This window comes from Otolemur garnettii, unplaced genomic scaffold (genome assembly GCF_000181295.1).
Source record: "Otolemur garnettii isolate 467f Iridium unplaced genomic scaffold, OtoGar3 scaffold00001, whole genome shotgun sequence".
NCBI lineage: Eukaryota > Metazoa > Chordata > Mammalia > Primates > Galagidae > Otolemur > Otolemur garnettii.
The window spans coordinates 49,632,481-49,654,645 of NW_003852396.1; the positions used below are offsets into that span (position 1 = coordinate 49,632,481).

Genomic DNA, 22,165 nt, shown 5'->3' on the forward strand with positions numbered 1-22,165 from the left:
TTCTTTATTCCATTCCATTGAGCTGTGTGTCTTTTTATGGCAGTGTCATGCTGCTTTGCTTACTTAAGCTCTATACTATAATCTGAAGTCAGGTAATGTGATTCCTCCAGTGGTTTCTTTTGGATCAGGATGGCTTTGGCTATCCTGAGTCTTTTGTGTCTATTTCTGTGAAGACTGTCCTTGGTATTTTGATTGAATCTACAGATTGCATTCATATAGTATGGGCATTTTAATAATATTAATTATTCCCATCTTTGAACATGGAATATCTTCCCATTTTTTGTGCCCTGTTCATCTTCTTTCACATTGTTTTATAGTTTTCATTATGAAGATCTTTCACTTCTTTGGTTAAGTCAGTTCCTAGGTATTTTATTTTATTGGTAGCAGTTATAAATGGGATTAGCTTCTTTTTCAGATTGTTTACTATAGCTGTGTAGAAACGCTACTGATTTGTGTATGTTGATTTAGTATCAGTAGAATTTTTTTTATCATTTATAATAGACTTTGGGTATAATCTTTAGGATTTTGTACATAGAAAATCATATCATTTGCAATCAGAGAAAATTTTATTTTATCTCTTCTAATTTGGATGTCCTTTATTTCTTACTTTTTTGTCTGTTTGCTCTAGCTAGAACTTCCAGTACTATGTTGAATAATAGTAGTGAAAGTGATCATCTTTATCTTGTTCCAGAACTTAGAAGAAAGGCTTTCTATTTTTTGCTATTCAGTATGATACTACTATTAGCTGTGGCTTTTCTCGTATTGGAGTAAGTTCCTCTATATGCAGTTGTTTGAGAATTTTTATTATAAAGGGATATTGAATTTTTTTTCTTGGAGACAGATTGTCACTGTTGTCCTCAGTAGAGTGCTGTGCTGTCACAACTCACAGCAACCTCAGATTCTTGGGCTTGCGCAATTCTCTTGCCTCAGCCTCCAAAGTAGCTGGGAATACAGGAGTCCACCACAACGCCTGGCAGTTGTCATTGTTGTTTTAATAGCTGGCCCAGCCGGGTTGGAACTGGCCAGCCTGGGTGTATATGGCTGGCGTCCTACCCACTGAGCCACTAGTGCCACAGTGATGTTGAATTTTATTGAATGCTTTTTCAGAACCAATTGAAATGATCCTATGGATTTTGTCCTTTGTTCTGTTGATATGATGTATTACATAGAATGATTTGCATATGAGAGCCATCCTTGCATCCCTGAGATGAATCCTGCTTGATCATGATGAATAATCTTTTTAATGTGGTGTTGAGTTTGGTTTGCCAGTATTATGTTGAGGATTTTTTGCATTAATGTTAATCAGATATTGGCCCATTTTATGTGTGTATTTGTGTGTGTGTCTTTGTCTGGTTTTGTTCTCAAAGTGATACAGGCTTCATAGAATGAGTTTGGCAGTGCCCCTTTCTCCTGGATTTTTTAGTTTAAATAGGATCAATATTAGTTCTTTGAATTCTTAATAGAATTCAGCAATGAAGCCATTGGGTTCTGAGTTTACTTTGTTGGGAGACCTTCCATTACTGTTTCAATCCATTACTTGTTATTGATTTATTCAGGTTGTGAATTCCTTCCCGGTTCGATCCTGGCACATTGTATGTGTCTAGGAATTTATCCATGCCTTCCTAGGTTTTCCAATTTATTGGCATATGTTTTCTCATAGTATTCCTTTATATTTCTGCAGTATTGGTTGTAATGTCTCCATGTTTCTTTTGTCATCTCAGGTTTTATTTATTTGGATCTTCTCTTTTTTTTTCTTATTTCAGCTACAGATATGTGAATTTTGTTTATCTTTTCAAAAACCCAACATTTTGTTTATTGATCTTTTGTATTTTTTGTTTCAGTTTCATATTTTTCTGCTCTGATCTTTATTGTTTCTTTTTTCTACTATTTTTGGATTTAGTTTTATCTTGTTTTTCTAGTTCTTTGAGATATATCGCGAGGTTGTTTGTTTGAAGCTTTTCTTGTTTTTTGATTTAATTTTTGTTTCAGTTTCACATTTTTCTGCTCTGATCTTTATTGTTTCTTTTTTCTACTAATTTTGGGTTTAGTTTTACCTTGTTTTTCTAGTTTTTTGAGATATATCATTAGGTTGTTTGTTGGAAGCTTTTCTTGGTTTTTGATTTAGGCACTTATTGCGATAACCTTTCCTCTTATTACTGCTTTTACTATATGAGATAGATTTTGTTATCTTCTGTTTTTAATTTCACTTGTTTTGAGAATTTTTTTTTTCAAATCTCCTTCTTAATCCTTCTATCAACCCACTGGGCATCAGGAGCATATTGTTTAATTTCCAAGCATTTGCATATTTTCTAATGTTCCTCTTGTTATTTCTGATTTTATTCCACTGTAGTCAGAGAAAATACTTAGTATGATTTCAATTATTTTATTTTATTTTTCTAAGACTTGTTTTATGGCCTAACATATGCTCTGTCCTTGAGGATGATCCAAGAGCGGAGGAGAAAAACGTGTTCTGTAGCTGTTGGATGAAACATTCAGTAAATATCTATTAGGTCCATTTGGTCAGTAATGCCCATTAAGTCCAATGCTTCTTTGTCGATTTTCTGTCTGAATGAGAGGTCTAATGCTGAAAGTGGAGTGTTGAGTTCTCCAATGATTATTGTATTGGGGTCTCTCTCTCTTTCTCTTTTGCTCTGATAATATTTGTTTTATATATCTGAGTGCTCCAATGTTGAGTGCATATATATTTAGAGTTGTTGCACTCTCTTGATGAATTGAACCCTTTATCATCATATAATGACTTTCTTTGTCTCTTTTTACAGTTTTTGCCTGGAAATCTATTTTATCTGGTAGACGTATAGCTACCCCTGCTCTTTTTATGTTCCTATTTGCAGGGAATATTTTTCTCTTTATATTTTCAGTCTGTGTGTATCTTTATAGGTGAAGTAGATTTCTTATATACAACATATAATTGAATCTTCTTTTTTTAAGCTGTTCACTCACTGTATGTCTTTTGATTTGAGAGTTTAGTCTATTCGCATTCAGTTATTAAAGATAGGTAAGGACAGACTACTGCCATGTTTTTAATTTTATTTCTGGTTGTTTTGTGGTCCTCTCTTCCTTCTGTCCTTCCTGTCTTCCTTTGCTAAAAATGACTTTCTTTGGTAGCATGTTTTAATTTCTTGCATTTTATTTTCTGTTGTAGGTTTTTGATTTGAGGTTACTAGGAGGCTTGTAAAAAACATTTTAATCATACATTATTTTAAACATATGACAGCTCTGCTTACAAACAAACAAGCAAAAATCTAACTCCATCCCTCCTGCCTTTTGCCTTTTGGTTGTTTCCATCCCTATCTGTCTCTCAAAAAGTTATAGTAGTTATTTTTGGTAGGTTTCTCTTTTAGTCTTAGAACTGAAGATATAAGTGATTTATACCCCACAATGATAGCAATGGAGTATTCCGTATTTGAGTACTTGTTGTTATATTGTGCTTTATAACTTCAGATGATTTCTTACTGTCCATTAATGTCTTTCCTTCAGAATGAATATTTCCTTTTAGAATTCCTTGTTGGACAGGTTTGGTGTTAATGAAATTCCTCAGCTTTTGTTTGCCTAGGGAAGTATTTATACTTCATGTGTGAAAGATATTTTTGGAGGATATAATTTTCTCAGATTAAAGTGTTTTATATTTCCTTTGGTATTCTTAGTATGTCATGCCACTCTATCTTAGCCTGTTAAGTTTCCCACTGAGAAGTCTGCTATCAGACATGTTGGAGGTCCTTTTTTCCCCCACTTGTGCAAGAATGCCCCTAGCACCCATAGTAGCTTTATTTGTTACTGCCCTAAGTTAAAAACAATCCAAATGTGCATCAACAGGAAATTAATAGGAAGTTAGTTAAAAATATTGTATTATATTCATATAAAATATCCCTGGGTTACCAGGCAAAGTAATAAAAATTGAAGAATTATTGATATATGTAATGTTTGCATTTGAAAAGCAATAGTCTGAGAGAAAGATGTCTGACACAAAAATGTCCATACTATATAAATATAAATATAGGATTTTAATTATATGAAAATCTAAACAGGAAAAGGGCACAAAGGAATGTTTCAGAAATGTTTTATATCTTCACTGGATGTTGGTTACATGAATGGGTACATTTTTCAAAACCCATCTACTGTGATTTGAACGTGTTTCCCAAAACTTGTGTTGAAACTCAATCCCCAAATTCATATGTTGATGGGATTAGGAAGTGTGGCTTTTGGTAGGTAATTAGGGTTAGATGAAGTCATGGGGATGGGGCCCTCATGATGAGATTAGTGGCTTTATAAGGAAAGGAAGAGAATCATGAGCTGACAAGCTTCCTTTCTCACCATGTGATACCTTCCACCATGTCGTGATTCTTGCTGCTTCTCTTGGAAACTTTTTAAAATCTGTGACCTTTGGGAGCTTGGTTATTAAATTCCTTGAGGTAGTCTTATTTGGGTTAAATCTGCTTGGTATGCTATATCTTTCTTGCACCTTGATATTGATATCTTTCTTTAGATTTGGAAAGTTCTGTGTTATTATTTTTTAAATAAACTTGAATAATTTTTCTACCCCAATCTCTCTCTCTGCCTCTTCTTATAAGGCCAATAACTATTTAATTTGCCCTTTCAAGGCTATTTTCTAGATCTCATAAGTGTGCTTCATTATTTTTTATTCTTATTTATTCTTTCTCTTCTGTCTGTGTTTTCAAATAGCCTGTCTTCAAGCTCACTGATTCTCTCTTATGCTTGGTTAGTTCTGCTATTAAAAGACTCTGATACATTTCTTAGTTTGTCAGTTAAATTATTAAGCTCTAGAATTTTTGCTTTTTTTTATTATTTCAATCTCTCTGTTAAATTTCTCTGTTAGGCTTTTGATTTCCTTCTCTGGGTTTTCTTGGTGTTCATTGAACTTCTTCAGAATAGCTATTTTGAATTTTTTTGTTTGAAAGGACATCTATGTCCATCACTCTGAGATTGGCCACTGGCAGCTTATTGAATTCACTTGATAAGGTCATGTTTTCTTGGGTATTCTTAATGCTTGTAGATATCCATGAATATCTGGGCATTGAAGAGTTAGGTATTTATTTTAAACTCTACGGATTGTATGAACCTGTTCTTATTGAGAAAGCTTTCTGGATATTCAAAGGGAATTGAGTGTTGTAATGTAAATCTTTGGTTGCTATAGCCATATCAGCATTGGGTGTGCCCTAAGCTCAGTAGTGGTGTGACTTTTATAGACTCCTGGTGGTACTGCTTTGCTGGACAAGGGTAAGTTATAGGAGAATTCCCTGGATTACCAGGCAAAGTTTCTCACCATCCCCTCATTCTCTCTTCTGGGCTGTTAGAGTTGGGTGAGGAGTGACATGGACACTCCCTTGTAGCCACCAGTACCTATTCACATCTGAAGCCAGCCCAGTCTCACCCATAGCCCATTGCCTGGCTACCTCTTATGTTTATTCAAAACCCAAGGGCTCTTTGGTCAGCAGGTGGTAAATCCTGTCTGGACTAGGTCCTTCCCTTCATGGGAGTATGTTTCCTTTTGGCCCAAGTAGATCCAGAAATGCCGTCTAGGAACTAAATCCTGGACTCAGAGGCTTCAGGAGTCTGCTTAGTACTTCTTTTACTGTGGCTGAGCTAATATACCAGTTACAAAGTCAAGTCCTCTGAGCTCCTTTTTTTTTTCCAAGAAGAGGGAGAAGGCTCTTCCCAAGCTGCACTGTCACTGTGGTGACACAGGCATTTACTTGTTCATGGCAGTTGGGTCACATGCATCCCAAGGTCACTAGCTCCAAACCAGCACAGTCACAGAAATTTCCCAAGGACTGCAGTTTTACAGCCCAAGTGCCTTATGAATTTAGTCCAGGAGCAGATTGCCTTCTGTCAGCTGGTGGCAGGGCTAGCCAGAACTTGGGTGTTACGGTATAGAATTTCCCTCCTGCTGTGCAGCTCTAAATGCTCCCTCTGTGGGCACCAGCAGAATCCTGTCCTGTGCTGTGTTCTCCTGTGCCAGAGTGGCCTTGAGTTCTAATACAATCACTCACTCTTCCTCCCTGGACACACAGATTCTTTCTCCATTGGGTGTGCTTGTGTGGCATTGCCAGGGAATGGGGGGTGGTGTAGACGCTGCAGGGCTGTCTTTTCTGTCCTCTTCAGTGCCTCTTTCCTTGATATAATGTTAAAACCAGGTAGTATCATCACTCACTTGATTTTTGGTTCTGCAAGTGCCTGCTTACATGGATAGTTGTCAAATTTTGTGTTCATGTGAGAGGACAATGGCTATTCAGCCATCTTGCTCTGCTCCTTTGCTGAATTTCCTCATTTTATAGATAGGAAAATCAAGGTCAAAGAAGAAAAATGACTTTTCCAGTACCACAGTTAGCTAATAGAAAAAGAAAGAATAAGAATTAAATTTTAACTGCCAATCCAGTGCTCAACAGTCGGAGTAGAACAAGTATGCTTTTTGGAGGCACACAGACCTTGAAAAATATTTGTTCCATAAATTTTTCTAGGTACTCTGTGTGTAGTCTCTGATGTCAGTCCACGGGGTCATCTGGATGATGAGATGAGATGTGCACAGTACTCGGCACAGAGTATGGTCTCCATGTGTCTCTGTCTCCATTTTGTTCTAATCTGTTTAACTTTACACAAACATTTTTCTTTTCTCCCTCCTACATCTAACATTCCCTGTGTTGTCTTTTTCTAGGAAATTTTTATTTAACAAATCTCAGTAGATCACATCATTTTTTTGCATCTGCTTCTACCTGCTACTCTGATCTTGCCCTATACATTAATGACAAAGTTGGCAAATTGAGGTCTGTGTGTGTTCCGAACTCTTATGCAGACGGAGGCTGATGATATGTGAAGAATCATTACGCCACATCAAGTTTTATTTTAAAGTCCATACATATACCATTTAAAACAAAAACAAGCTACTTCATTGTCCTGGAGAGGGATATAAATCACATATTTCTATTACTTCAAAAGAGCACTAGAAGATGAGCTCTAATATTTCAAAGGTGACAAGCAATTTATATGAATGAATGGCAATTTGAGCCCCATTATACTTCAGCTGATATATACAGCAATGAGGTTTATAGATGTTTCTCTAACAATATTTAATAAAGTAATAACCGTAGGACTTTTTGTTACGACTTTCTAATTCTACAGGAGGTATTTGCAAGTCTTAAGCCATCTGAGTAGAGGCTGTAATCATTTGGTGGGTTCCAGCTGGGAGCAGAATGCTGCTGCCTATCTGGGAACCTTGGGTCACAGAAGCCTAAAGTGTAGAAGTGTTGGGGTTTGATTTAAGGAAGTGGTTATGCATGAAACAGCCTTGTGATTTTAACAGAGAGTGTAATACCAGAACAGATGTCCTGAGTGACGTTGGCTGTGGACATTGAATACTCATTGCGAGGCATTGACATGACCATCGTCATCAGCATCAGATATAATTCCATAATTATAGCATCAGAATATTATGGAGTGTTAGAACTATTGTGGCAAAAACAGTGCCAACTTTGTCTTGAGTCACTTTGTTTGGATTCAAACCCATGTTTTTAGATTTACTGATTTTTTTTTTTAACCTAATAATCTGTGAGCCTTGGTTTCCTCATCATGACAGGGAGATACTTCCTAGAGTAGTCAAGAAGAATAAATGCATTGATGAGATGCTCCCTGTAGAGTACCTAGCATACTGTCTGATATATAAAAATAATAGACATTTATTGGTATTTACGCAGTGACAGAGGCCGTTCCTAATTTTCCCTTATGGGGTATATCCTAGTAAGCTTGTTACATATCTTGGTTTTGGCCTTTGCCTAAAGTTGTGCTTTCGAAAAATCCATTAATCCTTCCAGTAGATATTAGGGTAACTGTGGTTCTTCCTAGGAAAGCTTTCTGGAGTGATTCAGATTTTTAGCTGGAGCTTGCTCTTATGTGCATTCAGCTTCTGCCTTGAGGGTCAGCCTCTGGCTTAGCCCTGCTGGTCACCTAGCTTTTGTGAATGTCACCATTGCTCATGACTGCTTCAGGCAGAGCCCCATCACCACCTGGACAAAGGCCCGACCCATTTTAGACTTATTAGAATCCTCCCTGCTTTAAGTCCCCTCAGGTTCTCTCTTTGAATGTTACTTCACTCTCTCATTGGGAGTTATGCTTTTTTTTTATGATTATTTAGTACCCTTCAGAGCCTTTTGTTTGGGAACAAAAATCAGCCTTTGTCCCAGGCTCGTTTTAAAAATCTCAGTTGCTCGCTATTTCTACAGATTGTTTTTCTGGAGAGCCAAGTTCTCTGAAGATGGTAATTCTGTTTTGATACACTTTATTTTTTATTTTATTTTATTTTATTTTATTTTATTTTTTGAGACAGAGCTTTAAGCTGTCCCCCTGGGTAGAGTGCCCTAGCATCACAGCTCACAGCAACCTCCAACTCCTGGGCTCAAGTGAGTCTCCTGCCTCAGATTCCCAAGTAGCTGGGACCACAGGCGCCCACCATAACGCCCAGCTATTTTTTGGTTGCAGCCATCATTGTTGTTTTGGTGGGCCTGGGCTGGATTTGAACCCGGCACCTTGGGTGTATGTGGCTGGCGCCTTAGCCACTTGAGCCTCAGGCTCCGAGCCTTGATATACTTTATAATCAGGTTTGGTTTGACTCACTTGGGAGTCCTCCTGATTGCCTGCTGGGTTCCATCTTTCCTTGAGGATGGAGACACAATCTTTCCTTTGGCAAATACATTGCTCTTCCATCCCCTGTCCCTCCTGAAACAGGGAGGTGGCCATCTCCCTGTGTTCGTCCATCCTCTTTTCTAAAGACACTCAACTGGACGATTCTACTTCGCTTTCTTTCTCCCCTCCCCACCGTTTATACCACAGGGTAGTTTTTCTGGTGGACCCAGGATGAAAGATAAACAACAAAGGGAAGATGGTGACAGTTTCATTTTCTGGCACATCTGTCAACTTTTCAACTTTCTTAGTATTAGCTTTTTCTGGACTGGTACCAGGAAATTATTAGATATAGAAGAGGTGAAGTTACCAATGGTATGAACTGAAAACAAAACCTACTCAAAAATGCATCAGCAGAGCGGCAGGGATCTATGGGCACAGCGTCCTAGGGACATGCAGAAAGCAAGGGTTGGGTTCAGTCGGTGTGAGAAATTCTTCCTGGGGTTTTCCAAACATCCCCCTGTCTGGGTTTTGAAAATATTTTTATTCAGAGCCTTTGAATCCTATAAAACAAGGAGCTACCTCTGCTTGTTTGAATCCAAATAAGTTTGTTATAGCCAAGTAACTCCTCCAAATCTAGATAAGGCATAGGCCTCTCAGCCGTTACACAATGGCTTATGGGAAATGAGCCAGGAGTTTTCCCTGGGTGGAGAAGACAGGGGTCCGTGACAGGAAAACATTCATTGCAGTCAGCAGGCTGGTTGGCAGCTATGGCCCAAGGGCTAGAGATTGAATTACCTCTAAGGCAAGTCCTGACTAGTTTCTCATCTTAAAGGATGTCTGGGCATCCCAGTAGAGTGAGATGGAGTTCAGTGTGGCTGCATCTCTGTAAGTAACATATCAACATGATTTACCCTTCAGCGAGCCCTGCTCCAATCAGTTTTCTTCACTGCAGCTGGAGTGATATTTTAAAAACAGAAATTGAACTGTGCTACTACCCTGATTAAAGTCCAAGTTCCCTCAAATGGCCTACAGGCCCTCCAGGATCTGGCTCGCGCTTATCTTTCCAGGGTCTTTTCACATAGGCAAAGCTCCTTCCTGGTAACTAAGTCTTCATTAACATTCTTTTCTGTCTGGTAGGTTATTCCTTTTCTCTCTTCCTGTTTCATTTCTATTTCATGTCTCAGATGAAGCATCTTTTACACAGAGAATCCTTCTTTGACCCTCTCAGGGTAGGTCAGATCCCCTGCTCAAAGGTCTCACTCACACCGTTGGTAGAATGCATTACTCATTTCGTTCCATGTCTTTATCAGTCTGCGAGGTCCATGGGGCATTCTGTTCAGCACTTCACCTAAGGGACAGTAGAGGACTAACGAGGGTTCTCAGCATATACATGACTAAAGGATTCTCTTCCTTTCTAATTCTGCAGAGACAAACATTTTAGCCTCCATAGTTTCCCTCCTTTTTCTCACCTTCATTCTCTACCTGATGAATTCCTGTTCATCTTTCAGGATGAAACTTCCTGGTGTCCTTTTTGGTGATGCCCTTCATAGACTCTCTGTGTACCGAGGGGAGGCTCAGTGGCTTAAATCAATAAGGGCACGTGTCTAACCCATGCCACACATTCACCATGCATGTCTGGTGGGTTTTTTCCTCATTCAAGGACCAAGGCTCAAAGAGTCTCTAACTCTGGACTTCCATGATTTCTAAGTCAGGAACAAGGAAACATGGTCAGCCCAATGCTGATTCTTAATTCTTCCACCTGGATGTGGTACCCTTCAACTTGGATTTCATGCTCAGTGATGACAAAACTTAAGCCATCCTGGCAGGGGCGGGTAAGCTGAGGCATTTGATTTTAAGATTGTTCGTTCTCAGCACCAAATAAAGTGAAACAATAAGAAGAGCTTTATCTTTCTCTGTTGCACCCTTTTAATAAAAAAATTTGTTCTGTAAAATTTGGATTCAGTGGAAAGGCCACACTTAAGGACCTAGAAGGCCACATGTAGCTTTAAGGCTGCAGGTGCCCCACTTGCTCCCCAAAGGAGAAAAACTGGTAACTTGTGGACAACATTAATGGTAGTCAGTACAACATGGGAGAAACAGGTTATACCATCATTTTGTACCAGATGGTTTGAGCCATTCTTAGTAAGATACTGAAGCAGATATATAGGCGCAGGGAGGGGCTGGATTCCCTGATCTCTTCTGTTAAAGCTGTACCACGTACAGTGGACACCAAATATCAATGATATCAACTCAGTAGACATGGAACTCTTTGATTTTGGACATTTAAATGGAGAATCCTCTTCAGTGAGAAATTTATAATAGTAGATTCAGTCTTTACGCTCCTTGGATTTTTTTTTTTTTTTGGCTGGGGCCGGCTTGAACCCATCACCCCCTGTATATGGGGCCAGCGCCCTACTCCTTGAGCCACAGGCACTGCCCTCACTTGTTGGATTCTTAACTGTTGTGTTTCACCGTGCATGTCTCTAAAAACACTTTCAGCTCAGGATGGGCTCTAAAGCAACAGCTGCCTCTGCCCTTCAGCTCAGGATGGGCTCTAAAGCAACAGCTGTCCTGCTTTTGTGTTTAACGCCTCTTGCTTTTTCTCTTAACTTCCATGGGCATTCACCTCTTGTAATTTCATTGCAAGCTGATTGTACTCTGGTTCCATGATTAGACTAACCATGATGTTGTTTTTTGTTTTTTTCTCCTTCAGATATTGATGAGTGTGCCGCTAAGATGCATTACTGCCATGCCAATACTGTGTGCGTCAACCTGCCTGGGTTATATCGCTGTGACTGCGTCCCCGGGTACATTCGTGTGGATGACTTCTCTTGTACAGGTGAGCATTAAGAAGCAGTGTTGTTTCCTAAGTCACCGAGGCTTTGTACCACATCCGCCTCCTTACATTTACCTCCTTGTGCACAAAGGACTATTTTTACCTGAATCGTTCTCTTTCATTATTTCACTCTCACCTTTTAAGAAAAAAAAAGCAATAATAAAAAAAATGTATCTGCATAATTAATTTCTTCTCCTAGTATTTCTGCTTGTGTGTATACACATGCACGCATGGGGTAAGTGGTTTGAAACTGAAGACTCAGTTGCCTATAGTAACACTGAGGGATTTGGACATATCAGTTCTAAAAATAGAAAGCATCAGATGATTTTTCTTCCATCGGAATGAAATGTTTTTGTAGATAAGGAAATGTGCTTTGTTTCTATTGGGAAAGACAGGGATTCTATTTAAAGGAGGGGTGGTCAAGGGTTGAGTACATGGGTGAGAGTAAGACTGTTGCCGTTAATAGTCTGCTTATTGTCCGTGTTCCTCCTCTTCTTCCCATGTCACTGGGCTCCACACCAAAGTGGTCTCCGTCTCTGTGTCAGCAGTGCTGGTTTTATGGTAAATTCGTTTGGGGGCACCAATATATTTTCCTTCGTCTGCATAGAGACATGAACTGTAAATTGGTTAAGGGTGGGCGAAGATTCTAGGTTTTTCTTTCCTTGGATCAAATGTATTTAAATGCCTAATTTACAACCTATACTCAAAGGGCCGCTGGGATCTAAGATTTCTCTTCCTCTTTGTCCTGATGACACTGGCGTACAAAAACTGCATCCTTCGCTTGGAAGGAAGGCCATTCATTTCTTAATGCGTTTCTCTCTGAAGAACTTTTTCAGAAGTGAAAAAAATTGCAGAAGTTAGGGAGACATGCTAATGTCAAAAATGTCTGTGCTATTAATTGTTCAGGTACAAGGCTGGAGAGGTCAGATCGATGCAGGTTTCGGAGGGGCATGTTAGGTCAAATTTCATGTATTCATCTTTTTAAAAATTCCTGGGAAAATAAGAGAGAGATTGCATAAGCATAGCCTGCTGGGGTCTCAAGATTTTAGGTGGTCAAAACTCTTTTCGGCTTGTAAACAAACACAGTCTCAAAAGCTGCAAAGTTGTAGGGGACTGTCACCCTGTTCTTTTTTATTTATTGTTGGGGGGATTCATTGAGGGTATTAAGAACCAGGTTACACTGATTGCATTTGTTAGGTAAAGACCCTCTTATAATTGTGTCCTGCCCCCAAGAGGTGTGTCACATACTGTTACCCCCAACCCACTCCGTGATCTTTTTTTTTCATTAAGTCATTTGTACATAGATTATAAATACATTTGTGCCATTATGGGATTCAATATGTTGATTATTTGTACAAATTGGAGTACTTACATCCTGCTAATCAACATAACCTTCACCTCATTTACCCAATTACAGGATTAAGACATTTGTGTTCTATACCTGATAGATCCAACTTGTACTTACGATATGCTCCATAGGTGTGGTCCCCCTACTAACCCTCCCTCTATTGACCTACCCCCTTCCCTTCTCCTCCCATCTCCCTCCCCTTCCTTCCTTCATCCCAGACTGAGACACCACTCCCTGATCTTAATAGTAAATGCAGATCTAACTGATTTTAACCCTAAGTTTAAAAGAAGCCAGTAAGTATCCTCTCAGCTCTGGGGCACCACATTATGCAAGTCAATAAACCTTAATTAAGGCCCCGCTGAGTGGAGAGCCTTGCTGAATTCTGTCGGAATGCTAGCTGCAGGTCTTCTGTCATCACTGAGGAAGGCAGGTAGGAGTTGGCACTTGTGGAATGCTTATTAAGGACAGGTGCTGTGCCCGGTGGTGTATACGTGAGAAACAAGATAACAAATGCCTTGTCTTAGAAAGTGGTTCCAGAATTACTTTTAAAAATATGGAACGCTTCACGAATTTGCGTGTCATCCTTGCGCAGGGGCCATACTAATCTTCTCTGTATCGTTCCAATTTTAGTATATGTGCTGCCGAAGCAAGCACCAGAATTACTTTTAGAAAGGGAACTGTGTTGTTAGGAATAAAAGGCAAGGCAGGGTATGGGGTACCAGTGGGAACCTAGCATCCCTCCCCCAAACAAAGAAGAGTGGCTGGCTCTCCAGGAGAAAAGAATCAGTATAAGACACACACACTTACTGTTCTATTTTCATGTACTTTGCCTAAGCGAGAAAACCAAAGACGGAAAGAACAAAAGAAGGAAAAATTAAAAAAGAAGGCGGAGGAACTAGCCGGAGAGCAGAAGGCCGGTGTCGTGGAGGACAGAGGCCTGGTGAAAACCACCCCGTGGGAGGATAGCTAACAGGGTTTTAAGAGAAGGCATATTTGACGTGAGGCTTTTCTGTGGTTTTGCTATACAGTACACAATATGAGTTTTACTCATGACCTTGAAATGTTTGGTAAGGTCTCTGATCCTGAAGGTTTAGTAAGCACCACTCCCTGTCCCACCCCAATGGCATGTAGGTTAATATGGTAAACAGCAGATATGGTACCTGTCTATGGGCTGTTGGGGCCACCGAGGTAGAAGGAACTATTATAGAGTGACCATTCTTATCCCTTCTGCTGTCCCCCCTCCAGAATATACTGACTATATACACTTACTAACACACACACACACACACACACACTTCTGTCGCCACTGCCTCCTCTCGGGGATTTCAGAAATCTTAATGAGGCCTTGGACTCCCACAGGTCATACAGCAAGTAAGATCTTTTTCTTTAACAAGCCATCCTTTGGTCTCAGATTTCTGCTGACCCATTTTTCTGCTTCTCTTCACAGCAAAACGTTCTCATTCGTCTATGGCCATCGTCCTCATTTCTCCTTGCTCCCCTCACATACCCTCCTCATGCCCTTGGGTCAGACTTCCATACTCACCATTTCACAAAGACTGCATTTATGACGGTCACCCTTGTACTTTATTTTGCTAAACGCAGTGTCCTTTTTTCAGCAGCCTTTAGCAGAGCTGAGCACACCTTCCTCTGAGAAACATACTCTTTTCTTGTCTTTGGTGAGGTTTGGTTTTCCTTCTGCGTGTCACTATTACTAGATGAAGAGGGTTCAGGCACCTATCACTGTCCGGCCAGTATGCAGAGATGGGAATTCGGTCCAACAAGCTTTGTTATTAGAAGGCTAATGATTCTGGAGAACAGAGAGAAGAGCCTCTCCAAGACTGTTCTGCCCTTCCCTTTCCAAAACCACAGTTTTCTTTTTTTAATTAAATGATAGCTGTGAACATGTAATGCAATCATGGGGTACAGTGTGGTGTTTTCATACACAATTTGAAATATTTTCATGAAACTGGTTAACATAGCCTTCATGTCATTTTCTTAGTTATTGTGTTAAGACGTTTATATTCTACTTCAAGAAAGATTCACTTGTACCCTTGAAAGATAATCCACAGAGGTGATCCCTTCAGTCAAAACCACAGTTTTAGACATTAAAATTCAAAGCAAAATCCACGTTAACCCTCACCTTAAACAACAATACTTATCTTAAACAACGACAATCAGCATAAGCCATGACCCACAATAAACGGCATAACCCATCACCCCAAACAACATTTCTAATTCAAAAGTTAATCTCCTAAAGCATTTGCCCTGAACTACTTAAGATATCCATTTTTAGGTTAATACTGAGTTTACAAGCATGGAAGACATGAGGCCAAGGTGATGTAGGCCCTAGGGCGTCCAGCGCTGCTGTGTCATCTCGGTCCCAGCCTGACACCTCCATCTTACTCTCACTACTCAGGCTCCCTCACTCGCTGCTCTTGCTTACTGTTCTTAGCTGCTTTTCTGCTGAGGACATTGGGAAGTTTAGAGCAACCCTAGGGCTCTGCTCTGGATCCTCATTTTTTTTTTTTTTTACCCATAGGTTCTTTTTATTTATTTTTTAAATGTTATTATAATTTTTTGAGACAGAGTCTCAAGCTGTCACCTTGGGTAGAGTGCCGTGGTGTCACAACTCACAGCAACCTCAAACGCTTGGGATTAAGCGAGTCTCATGCCTCAGTCTCCCATGTAGCTGGGAGGCACCTGGCACAATACCCAGCTACTTGGTTGTTGTTGTTGTTGTTGCCATTGTTGTTTTATCTGGCTGGGGCTGGGTTCGAATCCACCAGTCTTTGGCGTATGTGGCCAGCACCCTACCCACTGACCTGTGGTGCCACCCCATAGGTTCTTTTTAGATACTGTCATCCATCTTAGGACTTTAATAGCATCTCTATGCCCGTAACTAACTTGCTCTCTCCTGGTCTAGTCTTTCTCCTGAGCTTGTGAATTATATATTTAACATGACATACAGTGTAGACATACAGACATTTCATGTTCAACATGTATAATGCAGAACCCTTGAGTTCCTTCTGCAAACCTCCTCTTTCAGTTTTCCCCATCCCAGCTAATGAAAGTACCAGCTACCTAGTTTTCTAAGCCAAAAATCTGTCGATAATTCCTTTCCCTGCCTGGGGGTTATCCTTGACCATCCCTGTGCTCTCAGTCCATCCACCTGTCCTGTGGATGCCACCCTCTACGTCCTAAGTCTGCACTCTTCTGTCCACATCTTCTCTTACCATCCTGGTGGACTTCAGCCATGGCCACCACATTGGAGTTCCTGCTCCAGTTTTGTTCCTCAATTAGAGATGGGAACTTGTGGCCTTGGGGCCACTTGGGGCCTTCTGAATCCCTGAGTTCTGCCTTTTGACAGATGCACATTCTGTGAAGTTTGGATTCAATCGAGGGGCCGTACTTGGAAATCTGGAGGCTGCAAGTGGCCTTGAGGCTGCAGATTCACCACCCACTCTTCCTCCTTGTCCATTATGAGGCGGCCATCCTGACTTTGGTCTTTTTCTCCATTTAGTGAGCTTGTTTCTCTGTTAAGACCTTTGAATGAGCTCTTGCCCCTTCTTGGCCATCTTTTCTTCTTGAAATCTTTATGGTGGGCTCCTTATTGTCATTGAAACTTCAGCCTAAAGGTGACCAATTCAGAGAGGCTTTTCCTGATCAGTATAAATAGCTACTCATTTTTTTTTCCTGTCATATCACCTGATTTTAATTCTCTGAATATTACTTATCACTACATAGAATTTTTCTGAATAAATAATATAGAAATATAATAATTACTTACAACTAATAAATGATTTTTTTTCTCTATCTCCATACAATGTAAACTCTTACAGCAAGGACCTGTTTCCTTTTGTCCTCTACAATATTTTGGCTGCTTAGAATATTACCTGGCACAGAGCAGTGCTCAATAAATGTTTATCGAATGAAAGAATACATAAATCTACTTGACCTTGAGAAAATTCCTTACCTTTCAAACCCCATTTACAAAATATTGCTTCTATTTTTCATAACTACAGGTTATAATGAACATCACCTAATATAATATACATGCAAGTATGTAGCTTGGCACTTGTATCCATCAGGATAGAGTGTTCTGCAGTAACTAATAGCTGTTAATACAAGTGACTTGAACTAACAGTTTTATTTCTCCCTTCCGCTGTTTGTCTGTGACTGGTTAGGGGTACTCTGCTTATCATCATTCCTTTTGCAGACAAGATGGTGGAAGAGACACTGTGGTGAACATTGCCAGCCACCAAGATGGGGAAAAGAGATTTTGGAGGGTCCTCCATCAGCCACTAAGTGTTCGGACCCGGCAGTGACATGTATCACTTCTAGTCACAACCCATTGACAAGAACCAGTCACTAGTCCCATGTAACCAAAAGAGGATTGGGAACTATAATCCCACCACATGCTTAGAAAGGTGGAGAACCAGATATATTTAGGAAATCATGGCAATGAATACTGTAATGACTGATACTTAACAGGTCAACAAATGGAGTTTCTTCTGGCACGAGGAGCCATTGACTATGATAATCTTTTGTCAACAGCAGTTCACAATGTAAGTAGTTTCACAATTAATTACAATATTGAGCACATTGTATTGTGTGCTAGGATGGAACAAGCAAAACACAATTTTAAAAAGGCCCTTGGTTGCCCAGATGGAGTATGTGGAATGTTGTTTGTAAGCCAGGAGAGCTGTTGGAATTTACTGAGGCCTGTTGGCATGCAGTGACGGGATTGGGCTAGAGGTTTTATAGTGGAAAATGTAGATGGGCTAGAGGAGAGGTCAGAGACAAGCTTTCTCTATGGCAGTCATTTCTTCTCCAGTCCAGATTCAAGGACCTTTATTAAATGCTTTCATGGTAAGCTTGAGTCTCTGAACTCTGACGGTTACTTTGTTGTTCTGAAAATAAGCCTGTTAGGCCAAACATGCTCTTTGCTCTCTATGATAGATCACGTTCCCACCTCTAATCTCCACCATGTCTTTATTAGCAAAGAAGACTTATTAATCCAAGTGGTTATCTTCCTATGTGATAAATGAGGTATATAATGATATCTGCTGGCATAAGGGCAGATGTTTCATTGCCAGTGACCATTTACAGGGGGACATTGTTAGGCCTAACTTCATCCTTTGCCCTGAGATCTGGGGTTCAGCATATCTATTATTGACCTTTCTTATTCCTTGTGATCTTTCTAGTCTCTCTCAAATCAATTAGTACCTGGTGCCACTGTTCAGTTGGTTTTTTAACTCTGTTAAGGTCATATCTTTTTACCTTTGTTATGTCACTGTATGTCATTTAGCTTTGGTGCTAACTTTTTAGAAGTTGGTATCATACTAAAAAATGTTACTTAACTCAAAATTAATGAGCCTAATGTTAAAGATGATATATTAACTTTGATGATCCATTGATTTATTGATTGATTGATTGATTCATCCATTCATCATTTCATTCGTGCACCCAATATACCATTAGTATCTGTCACCATGTTAGGAAACACAGCCACCAAGATTAGTGAAAAGTGACCTGTGTGCCAGGGAGTTCTTGGTTAATGAGGAAACCATGAGAAAACTCCAAATGAGAAAACTCAAATGTCATTCACCAAATGAAAAAACTCCAATGTTCATTCATCATCAAAAATATTATTTGCCAAATCAATCCCTCTTTAAAGTCCCATTAGAGTTTAGGTAATTATTGAATGTTTAATCCTGCACAGTTGTTACTCCTTGACAAGTTTCAAAGAAGAAGCCCCAGCATAGCCTTTCCCAATGCTATGCCAGCGAGGGTCCTTTCAGAAGACGGCACCTGAGATGACGGGTGCTGAGCTAGATGCTGGCGGAGAGAGGCTGTGCTTTAAACAGAAGATAAACTGCAGCTCTGACCCAATTTTTTTCTTACTAAAAATTGAAAACACTATATCTCATGGGATGCTACAGCTCTGAGTTCAACCCTGAGAATAATTACCTAGAACTTAAAAGTGTACTGTAACTTAATCATTACCCCTGGGAGCCGGGAGCCCCATGGCATGACCGTGTATTATATATGAAGCTCTGTGCTATATTCTAGGAAAATTTCCTTTTGCCTTTGAAAGGGTGAAATCTGAAACATTTGGCTGTGGCCTTTGCCACTGGGGGAGTTCTTGGCCTTGGAATTTTTACATGAGTCAAAAATCACTTTTTCTTGTGTAAGAGATCCCCGGGTTTCTCTTGCTCTTGTATGAATTGGGAAGAGTACCTGAAATTGAGCTGGGGGAGGGCTGTTCTCTCCCCCTTACTCTTTTGATTTTTAGAATAGCCAACCCACTTGATTTATCAGTTGCTGACTTTCACGTATCCCCAGTTAAATTCCGCATGTTTTGGCTGCTTGATAAGACATTATTATTAGATACGCAGGCAGTTTTAAAGGAGGGTACTTGTGATTTACAACAAAAGCATGCAGCTGTAGTAGGGATACTTGACGGTAATGGATAAGCTTTCATTTTTATGCCAAAACTTCCCATGAAGGTAAGAAATAAAGGGAGCAAGTGGCCTAACAAATATCCCAGGTGATGCCTATTACCTTGCTAAAAGGGTTTTTATTTTCTTGATGTTGGCATGGAAGAAACCTTGAAGGAAGTATATACATTTGAAAGACTCAGAACAAGCTTAGTTAAAGAGTTAGCTATAATAGTCTATTAATTTAACGGTTTAAATTAAGTACTCTGTAATGAAAAGCGGTTATAATGGCCACCGTTTAAATGCTTTAGGAGGAAAAGTTAGATTTTAGAAATGTTAGGCTCGTTCTTTGCAATATGCTTTCTTCTCAAGCTGATGAAATTTAGAACATTTTCAAATACGAGATGCAGGCAGTCCCCAGGTTACGAATGAGATCGGTTCTGTAGGTTTGTTCTTGAGTTGAATTTGTGTGTAACTTGGAACAGGTGTATATGCCTATGACTTGTAATAGCCTCCATTCATAAGTGCAAGCTGTATGTTACTCGTATGTTTGTAACTCAATGATATTTCCTCATTGAGCAGAACTTTTTGAAATGGAGCTAAACTAGAACATTCTCCAAACTGACTTGAGCACAGCAGTACATAATCCACGGATTGTCTTTTGAGCACATACCGTGGTAGCGTTAGACTGCTTGTCCTTGTTTACTTGGGGCCATCTGGCAGCCTTAAGGAACAAGTTATAGGGCAATTGCTTGGGTATAGAAGAGGTGATACAGTTATAAGAATGAAACGGGCCAGGTGCGGTGGCTCACGCCTGCCATTCCAGCACCGTGGAAGGCAAAGATGAGACAATTGCTTGATGCCAGGAATTCTCAAAAACAACAACAACAACAAGAACATCAAAAACAGCCAGGTGTGGTGGCACAGGCCTGTAAGTCCCAGAGACTTGGGAGGTTGAACCAGGAGGATCACTGGAGCCCAGGAGCTTAGGAGCTTGAGCAGGCATCACGATATGATTATGCTGTTGTACCCTAGCCTGGGTGACAGAGTGGGACCCTGTCTGCATAACAAATAACAAAATGAATGGAACAGGTCCCAGGCCTCAGCTGATTACTTTAATAAAAGAATATTGTGTCAAATTCTGTATGAAATGCAACACTACTTTTTGTTTATTAAAGCTATTAGAAACCATTTATTGATATATTGAATACCGGTCAAAATACGGCATGTACTTTTGGATATTTCAAAACCCACCTAGAAAGTCCGATTATGAGATATTTGCTTTGAGCTTGTATTTATGTGGATGGATTTTTTTGCTTCCTTTTCTTGCCTTCATTTAACTAGATAGCTGCTTCTATTATCTCCTTCCTTGTCGACCCCCACCAAACAAAGAATCTGGTTGGACCTAAGGCAGGATTCCAAATACTTCACCTAAGGTGCATGATACAGTGGTCCATTTTAAAACTATTAAGAAATGAGTATAATTGTGATGGATGTGTTACTTTGGTCAGTGTAAGCATTTCACATTTGTATATAAAAGCAGTACTCTGAACCCCATAAATGCATCAATGTACAAAGTTATGATTTAATAAAAAATAATTTTAAAAAAAGATAAAAAACAAAATCCTATTCCTTTATGGCAGAGATTCTCACTTTTCACCTCAGGGTAGAATCACTTGGAGAGTTTTTTTTTTTAAAAATTGTTGATGCCTGGGATCTATCTCTCAGGAGTTTGATTTTTGTTTGTTCTAGGATTGGAACCTTGGCTTTGTGGTATTGTTTAAATGTTCAGGTATTATTAATGTACAGTCAAGGTTGAGAGCCACTGCTTTAATATAGAACAGAGAAAGTTGGAGTGTAGAGGGGAATAAGAAAGGGCGAGGAATTGCCCTCTACATATACACTGTGGACTGAAAAAAGATTCTCTTGAACTGCCAGTGAGAGACATGGAGTTGGGGAGGTCATGAGAGCAGAGACTGAGACGGTTCCTGGAGGAAGGACCCTGCCTCCAAAGCTATGCTGTGAGATGTGTAAGACTCTGCACAGGCTCGGTGCCTAATAGCACACCACTGAGGCTGGCAGGTTCAAACCCAGCCCGGGCCAGCTAAACAACAATGACAACTGCAGCAAAAAGTAGCTGGGCGTTGTGGCAGGCTCCTTTAGTCCCAGCTACTTGGAAGGTTAAGGCAAGAGAATCGCTTAAGCCCCCAAAGTTGGAGGTTACTGTGAGCTGTGATGCCACAGCACTCTGAGGGCGACACAGTAAGACTCTGTCTCAAAAAAAAAAAAAAGACTCTGGACAGAGAAAAGCTGTAGAATATCTCTTGGGGCCTCAAGACGTGGCTGCTGCTGTGCCTATAATGGCCCTAAAGACAAATAGGGCATTTCTTTTTTTCTTTTTATTGAATGGTAACTATGTACATTAATGCACTTCTGGGGTACAGTGTGGAGTTTTCACACACAATCCGAAATACTTCCATCAAACTGGTTAACACAGCCTTCATGTCATTTTCTCAGTTATTGTTTTAAAACGTTCACATTCTACTCTTAGAAAGATTCACTTGTACCCTTGTAAGATAAACCTCAGAAGTGATCCCTCCAATCCCCCTCCCTCCCCCATTCCCCCCTCTCCTCTCCCTCCCTCCTACTCATATACTTAGGCTGTTAGGTTATAGCTTTCATATAAAAGGTATAAATTAGCTTCATAATAGGGGTGTGTACATTGGATACTTTTTCCTCCATTCTTATGATACTTTGCTCAAAAGGACATTCTCTAGCTCCATCCATGTGAACATGAAGGACATAAAGTCTCCATCTTTCTTTATGGCTGCATAGTATTCCATGGTGTACATATACCACAGTTTGTTAATCCATTTGTGGATCGATGGG

General features: G+C 39.9%; 1 protein-coding gene and 1 non-coding gene across 4 annotated transcripts in view; one reads left to right on the plus strand and one right to left on the minus strand.

The window, feature by feature from the left end:
• The window catches only part of NELL1 (neural EGFL like 1), an 821,103-nt gene that overhangs the window by 375,443 nt on the left and 423,495 nt on the right, over window positions 1-22,165 (plus strand). For all 3 annotated transcript variants that reach the window (XM_003781182.2, XM_003781183.2, XM_003781184.2), the window contains one exon: window positions 11,366-11,491. In XM_003781182.2, coding sequence (XP_003781230.1) covers window positions 11,366-11,491 — 126 coding nt within the window. The remainder of the gene's footprint in view (window positions 1-11,365; window positions 11,492-22,165) is intronic.
• LOC111724784 lies at window positions 13,384-13,490 on the minus strand. Its single transcript, XR_002773010.1, has one exon. It is a non-coding gene; the product is annotated as a U6 spliceosomal RNA (small nuclear RNA).